Source organism: Plectropomus leopardus, chromosome 19 (genome assembly GCF_026936395.1).
Source record: "Plectropomus leopardus strain MGB_pleo_1.0 chromosome 19, ASM2693639v1, whole genome shotgun sequence".
NCBI lineage: Eukaryota > Metazoa > Chordata > Actinopteri > Perciformes > Serranidae > Plectropomus > Plectropomus leopardus.
The window spans coordinates 14885065-14895201 of NC_142194.1; the positions used below are offsets into that span (position 1 = coordinate 14885065).

Consider the following 10137-nt stretch of genomic DNA (forward strand, 5'->3'; position numbering starts at 1 on the left):
TGTGTACCTTAAAATAACTCAAAGTTGAATTTTAGTATCAAGTGGGACACAAACACCAGTCTTTCTGATCAAAGTCCTGTGATTTTTGACCCATCTACATCAGTACATGAACTTTGTCATTCTTCATGCTATGTCGGCTCACTTCTTCCTTTGCTCTTGTCATACTTACAACAGCCATTAGAGGTTGCTACCTACACAAAACATAAATATGGGGAGTAATAAACTGCTTGTACAAATGCCCTATGGAAACGTTCTTTCTCTTATGTAAAGAAAATAATTCACCCAAATGTATTTCTTAAAACACTTGAAATATAAGCCACACAGTTGCTGAATCTCATTTTATGTCAATAACAGTTGGCTTAAAAGTTTCATCAGAATTTCCAGAAGCTGCGAGTCATGCTAGATGTCCCTAGGTTTATCTTTATGCAAATGAGGAGCAGACACCCTGTCTCTTCAAAATGCTTGGCAGCGCCACCAGAATGCATTGCACAGCTGATTACTTAGACAATGAATAGGAATCATGGAATACCATCAGGGCGCAGACTTCATGGTCTGAAAAATAGGCACTTAGGAATGTTTGTGTCAGTCTTGCTTTTGAAAGCATACTTTCTACCCATCTGCACTGACAACAAGGGATCTGAGCATGTCAAAAATGGGGTGTGTGTCCAGGCCCTAAGATCTGTTCATGAGTCAGGAAGTTGCCGTGTGCAACCACATGATGGGACAAAGTGCTCTGCTTCTGTTCTGTGGATACCCTCACTTGTATTAGAGAAAAGTAAACAAACCTCACACAGAAAAAGATGAATAACTGCATTATTAGAGGGAAGTTTAAATGTGCTACATACAGTTAATACATTATTAAAGAGCACAGGCTGAGGTCCTGCTGGAATCCTGTCCCCATCTGTTTGGAGAGTGCATTCTTGCAAAAACTCAGTGCAAAATGGCCTGTTTCTCTCTCTCTCTCTGGGAAACCAACTCAAATAAATAATGCAGAGTTCATGAATTACGCTGACATTTCATTTCATTCACTTCTCTTTCTGGTTTGGAGTTCAGTCTCTCTCCCACAAATGAAATGTTTCTTTAGGGCTGGCTTTTGTTGGTTGGTTTTAACTGTCTGGCAAAGATATCATCGGTTTGACAGCCTTGGAGAAGGATATTTATTTGTGTTTCACCCCTTAGCCTTTTTGACAGCTTTAACACGCTATGTCTGACTTGTGCTTCCCTTAAAGTTGGTTGCTTGTTGTTAGTTTATTCTACTCTTCCTCAAGTTACTCTGGCCGTCAGGGGGAATAAAAAGCCTAAAATACAGTGTAATCACTCAGTGTCTATAAAGTATGCACCCCAGACTGAATATGTTATTTGTTGATGGCCACAAGAGAAAAATGCTCATTCTATTTTGCAACATATTTTACTAAATAATTATTTCATAGGCTTAGAGTGCCGGAGTTGCAATAAAAGTTTGGTGTGGCAGCTGGTTTTCTTTCAACCCCCTGCAAATCACACATCAAACTGAAGCTTAGAATTTAAAGTTTTTAGCTGTATGTGGGAATGTCCTCCCTGTTAAACACTCATTACAAATTTATATATACATATATATATATATATATATATATATATATATATATATATATATATATATATATATATATATATATATATATAGGCAGGCAGGCAGGCAGGCAGACAGTCTATCTCTAACTTAATCTTTGTGTGTATTATTTTTCTCTTTGTTGATTAGGAGTCTGGCTTACAACAACCTTGAGACGCTGCCCAAAGATGTTTTCAAGGGCATGGACGCTTTGACCAAAGTGTGAGTCCAGTCTGTCTTTAATTCAGAATGCTTTGTTGAGAAACAGAACATTTATAATTAGTTTATTAATCAATGTCTAAGTTATTGCTACTAAAGCAGTCATTTCTGTGGACTTATATGGAACAACATAGTTGTCTTGATTGGTATTTATTCTAAATTTGAGTAGGATAGTGTTTTGTATTCAGAGAGATTCATCATGGAGGAGTGGGAAAGGATTTATGGCAAATGTTGAGCAAAATCTCCCTTTGTCCGCCTACCTCTTTTCTTAAACTGTGGGATTAAATACAGTAATATTATGAGAGCACACTGCTAAAAAGGAAAAAAAGAGTAAGTCCCACACTGAACAGAGGGTGTGAAAGTAAGAAGCTGGGGGGAAAGGGCACAGTGAGGAGGAAAAGAAGTAAGACAAAACAGAGTCAGGAAATAAGAGACTGTAGAAGAAGCTGTCCTCTGCTGCAATAGAGAAATGAAAAAGAAGGTAAAGATCTGAGGTAGAGAAAAGGAAAGCTTCAGTTAGGTGCCAGAATGTCAGAGTAAATGGTAAACAAGTCAGTTACAGAGAAAAGAATTGGATCTTCATTTCTGTTACACAGCCACAATCAGGTTGAATAATGCAGGCTATAGTGTGTGTGGATCCAATACACACATCCAAGGTCAACAGCAATTCAGACTGAGAGTGGGCGACGAGCAGAGACTACTCAGGAGATAGGACACTTGTTGTTGTGGCTTTCCTGGCTTGAATCCAAAGTGCAGCCAAAGAGGGGAGAGACAGACGTGGGAACATAAGCAGAATTTTAACAGGTACTTAAAATATAAAATATGTTTTTAGAGTTGGTATCAATGATGTCATGTCTTATAGTAGGGATGTATGATAAAATCAGCATGTTATCAGTATTGGCTTTAAAATTAAATTTGAATCCTCCAACATGCTGATTTCTTTTTATCACAAAATTATTATTATCTTTGAATTGACAAAGGGAATATGTACACAATATCGACCCTTAGTTGAAGTACTTTTCTTATTTTTCACAATAAATGAAAATGATATACTATGAAAAGCATTGTATTTCATGTCTCCATCTGCTGGTGGGCCAGCATGATAAGAGTATGCATAATTTGATATTAATTCCACTACAGAAGAGACTTGATGATCACTAAAATCAGGTGTGGAAAAAACTGGATATATTGACACTGAGTTGTGATATATCGGCATATCAGAGACTGGCAAAAAATCCAATATTGTGCATTGCTATCTTAAGGTAATACTTCACTCTCCAAATAACCATTTGTTTATCAATTACTCATTCTGTTAAATTCTTTTGAACTTTGGTCTTCGCAATTGCCTCCACGGTGAATGAAGAATCCAAAAATGGAGACAAATCTTGACGAATTTAAGTAATACGGGTCCATGTTTAACAACAGAAAACCTATATTATATATTATATATATTTCTGTTTGAAAAATACTGAGCATTCAACTGGATAAATGAAACTGGGATTATACTGCATGGATTTGCAGATTTTAAACTGATATAGTTTTATATGATATTATAGTTTTGCTTTTGTTAAGCCTAGACCCTTCTTTTTATTCATCAAGAATTTTCTGTCTTTTGGATTCTTCATTCACAGTGGACCCATGCAAGAAAACCAATGTTTTCTGCACAAATTTGAGGCGAGTAATTAATATACAAAGGTTCTATTGATATACAAAGGCTGTTAACTGATTTCCCATGTTATCCGTCCATACTTAGGGATCTACGTGGGAACAACCTGATATGTGACTGCAAGCTCAAGTGGTTGGTGGAGTGGATGCACCACACTAACGCCACCCTGGACCAGATCTACTGCAGCGGTCCACCCATGCACCAGGGGAAGAAGATCAATGACCTGCTGCCACACTCTTTTGACTGTATCACAGCAGGTATCATCTTTCCCTATCTGCCCCCAGTTATCGAAGGTTATACTAACAGTCGCTCTCTGTCACCAGTTAACTGCCTCACCCTTTTTGCTCTCATTTCCTTCCTGGTCTTGTCAGTGGTGAGAATAAAGCTGAAATGCTGCTTTGTTCTTTCTACCTGTTTATGGAAGAATGTATTCATATGACAGGACTGTTGAGAGATAAAAGACAGCATAAACTGTTTTGTCGTACTTTTCAGAGTTTGCTGCCTATCAGTCGCTGAAGTTTGAGTCCATTTCGGTGGGAGCTTTCACCTTTGATGAAGATCAGTATGTTGTGTTTGCCCAACCGTTTGCGGGGACGTGCAGCTTTCTGGAATGGGATCATGTTGAGATGACCTTTAGGACCTATGACACCATTGAAAGTGAGTCAATAAACAAGGAAAGAGCTGCACTGATGTCATTGGGAAATATTGTGCACATGTTCCCGCCTCAAAAGACAATGTGTTATTGTTAATGAGAGTATAATAATGTAGTATTACAGTAATACTTGGTATTTATGTTGAATTCAGGAAGAAAACTTTTTCTCATAAAAATAAAGAAAGAATCCAAAACTGAGAAAATTCTTAAATTGAAGTCATAGGTGTCCAGTAAAACTGTATCAAAATGGTTGTTTATAAACTCACAAACTTATGCAGTATGATCAAAGTTTCGTTTATCCAGTCATATGCTTAGTACTTTCCAAACACATACATTTTTGCTAAACGTTACAAATAAAAACACTTCTGTATATATGTAGTTTGCTTAGGCAAGAGTGTGCGTTTGACCTCTTCTTTTGCGTTCAGAGTTCAAACATGCGCGCTTGCCCAGGCACACTATGTGTCTGTTTTTGCTGAAATTCTTTGAATAGTAAGATTAGGTAGTAAGATTTTCTTCATAAATGTAGCCTAAAAATACCTAAGTTATTGATAAATAAATGACTATTTTGTTGGTGAAGTATTCCTTTAACGGTTTTCCATTAGGTAAGAATAATGTTTTTATATGTTTTTGTCCTCCCTTTTCTTCTTCAGGCACCTCCACTGTGGTCTGCAAGCCCATGGTGATTGACAACCACCTCTTTGTCATAGTGGCCCAGCTGTTCGGGGGCTCTCACATTTACAAACGCGACACCTCTGCCAACAAGTTTATCAAGATCCAGGACATTGACATCCTTAAGATTCGCAAACCTAACGACATCGAGACGTTCATGATTGATGGAGAGTCTTTCTTTGTCATCGCTGACAGCTCGAAGGTTGGCTGCTTTTTGCTGTCTCGATATTTGAATGTAGTTATGGTATTAGATTACATTATATTGTGCAGGTGTTTCTGTTATTGTGTCCAGCCCTGGTATGCTTGCTGCTCCTCTAAACTACTCTTCCCACCATGTCAGCCAAGTCTTCCCCCTGGTGTCCTTCTCTGCAGCATGTCAGTTTGCGTCTGCTCCTGCTGATTACCCTGGCGTTGCCAAATGTTCGCATATGCTCTCACATATGTTTGGGGACACTGAGACACACACACACACACACACACACACACAGGCATATACATCCTTGGCTCCATACCCATACTCTTTGAATAATGTTGACCTGATCTGACATTTTGTCCATGTTCCTCTCGTAGGCCGGCTCCACAACAGTGTACAAATGGAACGGCAATGGCTTCTACTCCCACCAGTCACTCCATCCCTGGTTCCGGGACACGGATGTAGAATATTTGGAGATCTCCAACAAACCCCACCTGATCTTGTCAAGCAGCTCCCAGAGGCCCGTCGTCTACCAGTGGAACAGGAGCCAGAAGCAGTTCGATCGCAGGACTGACATACCAGAGATGGAAGACGTGTTTTCTGTCAAACACTTTCGGGTCAAAGGTGAGAGCTGCAGACTACAAAAAAATATTGTGCACACTGCAAGCAATTTATAACAATATAATTTCACAGTATCAGCTGGTGTGAGGTACTTTGTCTTTGGCGCAGGATACTACATATACTTAAATGAAGATTTTTTTTAGATTCAGTTTTTATGATAAGCTCAAGATGGTTTGGGGTGTGTCATATAATTAAGTGGACTTTAAACTAGAGTCAACTTTTGACTTTCCTGCTAATTAAATAAAAGCATTTATGGGGGCACTGTCCATTGCCATAAAACATGCTGATAAATCATTACTGTATAATACTCTGTATTTCTTCTTCCCAAAAGGACAGCTTAGCCATTAGTGACTCTTTGCTAAGTAGCTATAGATAACAAGCAGCACTTTCAGCTACTGCTGTCCGGGCAAAGGTACAGAGTCCCCTGTGCAAAGAAAAACATCTACAGAAAATCGTTTGTCCCTGATGCCATAAAATATCTTAATCAGTAAGGACAGCCACTTTGGAAGTCAACCGGCTTCTTCAGCCCACAGCACTTTAGATCTATTTATTTAACCTTGATTCAGTCCTCAGTATTAAGTACTTGGTGCTCTTTTTAATGTAGCTTTCAATTTGTTTTTAAGAGGCACTTCAACCCAAAATCAACAATACATATTTTCCCTCTTACCTTTAGTTTTTGGGAGGGGAGGGGGGGGTCAATTATTTTTGGGTTTTTTTGCCTTTATTATATAGGACAGCTTAAGCGTGAAAGGGGGAGAGAGAAGGGATAACATGCAGCAAAGGGCCGAGGCCAGATTCAAACCTGCAGCCGCTGTGGCAAAGACTTAGCCTCTGTACATGAGTTGCCTGCTCTACCAACTGAGTTACTGTGTGCCCCACCTGTAGTGCTATTTATCATTCTAGATTGTTTTGGTGTGACTTGTCAAGTTTTAGAGATAATGGCGGTAGAGATGTCTGCCTTTCCTCCAATATAATGAAACTCGATGAAACTCGATGGCACTCAGCTTGTGGTGCTCAAAGGGCTAAAAAAAAAAGACATCCGATTCATTGTAGAGCTACTGGGTCATGATTTCTGGAAAGAGACATTGGTATTGAGTTTTTCTCTTTTTTTTCTTTTTGGCACTTTGAACACCACAAGCTGAGTGCCATCTAGATCCATTATATTTTAGAGAGGGCAGACATCTCTATAGCCAATAACTCCAGCACTCAGCACCTCACACCAAAACAATCTGGAGTGATAAATAGCACTACAGGGTAGAAGAAAAATATGTATTTTTAATTTTGGAGTGAACTGCCTCTTTAATGTGTCCTGTTTGGATGTGATATGATATGTTTTTAATAAGCCCCTTTTATAGAAGATTTGCACATGCAAACCAAAGACAAATGTCTGCATTTTGCTTATAAAAAGTAGACAAAGTATTTTCTATAAATCCTTTGTCATTACACAAACTATTTGGGAGTGTTTCTATTTAAGATTCAGATTTAGTAGCTTAATGTTTAAACTAAACGGCTCCTTGAATCTTTTCAAAGGTGAGCTGTTTATATGCTTGACAAGATTCATCGGGGACTCCAAGGTGATGCGCTGGGACGGTGCCATGTTCAAGGAGGTCCAGACATTTCCTTCCCGCGGCTCCATGGTTTTTCAGCCTGTCTCCATCGGCAACTGGCAGTATGCCATCTTGGGCAGCGATTATTCACTGACGCAGGTCTACCAATGGGACACGGAGAGGGGCCACTTTGTCCCATCTCAGGAGCTGAATATCCAGGCGCCTCGAGCATTTTCTCTGGTTTCCATTGACGACCGGGTGTTCCTGCTCGCATCCAGCTTCAAGGGAAAAACTCAGATCTATGAGCACCTCATGATTGATCTGAGTAATTAAACCCATCATTAGTTTGGGACAAATTATGCACACTATCATTCAATGCTTTCTTTTGTGATTGTGTTGAACTTTCCAGTCCCATTAGAATCCACCAGCAATTCCCACCTAAGTTTAAACAAAAGGAAGCTTCAAGTAAAAGCTCAAACTATTTAAAGAGATATTTTAAATTCAATTCAAGACCTTTGGGTTGGATTTAGCGATTACATTCTTACATTTCTCATTATCATTGTGTTTTTTATTAGGTATTTTTCAACCTGGACCTTATTTTCTTATGTTTTTTTTCTGTCTGTGACTCAACAAACTTTGAAATTGATTCACTATTGAGCAACAGGGCTGCAGTCGGTGAATAATTGCTGTTCCTGTCAGTCACCTGGAAACATAACATGGAAAAAAAGGGTCCAGGTTGGAAAATACCACATTCACACCACATCCATTACACTGAAAATATATTCTTTACAGTCCCTGGTGCCTGTATGTCAGTTGGCTGCAACTACTTAATGAAGTCCTTATATTTTCATTGCGGTTCCTCACTAATTTGAAATGCCTTATTCTCCATTTGAAAACCTTAAATCCACTCAGAGTGCGAACTGACTATCTTTCAGGAAAAACAAGCTATTACTGCATTTGTCTTTTATTCAACCCTGCAGGTGTATTTGTAGTTATTAGACGTATTGTATATGTTTCTGCAATTCAACTCCATACTTTGTTTTTAATTCTATTGTAGGAATTTGATAGCAAAGATTTAGTTTAGTAGTACTAATGACCATGCAATAATAGGCAAATTGGAAAATTCTTTTAAAGGAAAGGTGTTAGACTTAAGAGAGGCGTTTTTCTAGAAAAAAAATGGGCATGAGACAGTTTTTCTTTCTTTCTTTCTTTCTGTCTTTGATTTAACAAAGCATTTCAGGAAAATTGATTTCAGAGTGAAATGTCATTGCAAGAGATTATTAACAGTGGAATGTAAGATACTGAGATATACCGTACGTGGACACAAGCAAACAACTGGTCATATGACTCATATGTCAGGGTTGTAAGATACCTTATAGAAGATGGACACTCACAAATGTGCAAGAATATTTTTTTTAGAATATTTGGAATTTAATCAGGGTTTTGGGTTTTTCTTTTATTTAAGACCTGAGCTTGAAAGTAGTACACCAAATGTGGTTAAATTTGGACTACTTGTTGAGGATTAAATACATTCTTTCAGTGCAAATTGGCTGCTAATCAAACTATATTCCATCAGTCTTATGTAATTACTTGCCACTAAAAAGAGTGATCCTAATTTATACACTGAAGAATCCACTAACCACTGTGAGAAACTGGGAAAAAACACCTTCTCTGTCCTGTCTGTTCTATGACCACCAGTTAAGCAAGACTGCATGCGTGATACAGACTCTCGTGGTGCTGATTCCTGATGAATGACTCGCTAGAAGCGTCCCACTGTGTCACCTCGCCCTCCCTCTTTCACTGCACTCTTGCTCTTTTCTCCCTCATTGACAAAACCATTGTTGTCTTTACTCCGGAGCTAAAAAAGCCACCCACTGTGGAGCACCTGGTACCTGTGCTTTCATGCGGTCCTCTTACTCTGACACAAAGGAAAACAGATGACAATTAACAATTTCACCGATTTGCCAAATATAATGTTTACGTTTCTACATCACTGTGTAAAGTAATTTATATGATACTGCTTTTGTACGTAGAGGGGACCACACTCAGTGTTTTATTTTTCATAGGTATAGAGGTTAGTGTAGGTAAGGATCACCTCCTTAAATGCTGTGTAACATGCTTCTTCTGCAAAACAGTGTAGGCTTACATGTGTCAGTCTAATCTAGGATAGAGGGTATTATCTATTCCTTTGTCATCCTGCTCATTGTATTTATGTACAGTGGTAATAAAATACTAAAATGTCAAGTCAGAGAGTAGAAATCTTTATTGTTAATGTTTCCCCACTATAAATTGTTTTATCTCTCATACAGTAAAATGTGGATTGGTGCAAATAATCATTTAATTTACTCAAATCAGTGGTAGTCTTCATTATCAGTTTGTGAGTATTCTTCATAATGGAATTAATTAATTAATAATATTTATAATTTAATGCACTGACATTTAATTTTGCCCTATAAAGTTATCACTGTGGTGATAAATAAAAGGGTGGCCCCAGTGACAGATTTTCCTATAGGCAATATAAGTGCCCCTCCCATCCCATCCCCCAAAATACATTAATATTTTTGGATTTAATAATCCAAAGTTCTATTGCCAATGGGTGGTCTGTACGGTACCACCTCTAGTCCATCAGTGAGTGATCATCACAGTCAGAACATGCTAGAGTCTGGGTCTTCAACAAGGGGCCCGTGACCCCAAGCAGTCCTCAGAGTGACTGCATGGAGGCCACAAATACAGTGTTTGGTAATATAAGTTTTAATTTATAATTTTTTTTTTTTAATTAAAATATTTCTAAAATTCTACATTAACATTAATCCAACAAACTATTAGCAAAGATACATCAGCAATTAGTGTAAAAAAAAAACCAGTATAAAATAACAGTACACAACACTGATGAAAGAGTTACCATTACCCATTAATCCTTGCGTAACGATCTTAGCTAGCTGAAGCTAATATTTTATTTTTATTTTTTGGTGGGTGTGAGGA

General features: G+C 38.2%; 1 protein-coding gene across 2 annotated transcripts in view; it reads left to right on the forward strand.

Annotated features, from left to right (window-relative positions):
- The window catches only part of lgi1b (leucine-rich, glioma inactivated 1b), a 19534-nt gene extending 10135 nt beyond the window's left edge, over positions 1–9399 (forward strand). For both annotated transcript variants that reach the window (XM_042508239.2, XM_042508238.2), the window contains 6 exons: positions 1739–1810; positions 3561–3730; positions 3966–4130; positions 4776–4996; positions 5365–5611; positions 7139–9399. In XM_042508239.2, coding sequence (XP_042364173.1) covers positions 1739–1810; positions 3561–3730; positions 3966–4130; positions 4776–4996; positions 5365–5611; positions 7139–7488 — 1225 coding nt within the window. In that variant the 3' untranslated portion in view covers positions 7489–9399. The remainder of the gene's footprint in view (positions 1–1738; positions 1811–3560; positions 3731–3965; positions 4131–4775; positions 4997–5364; positions 5612–7138) is intronic.
- Positions 9400–10137: the final 738 nt, after the last annotated feature.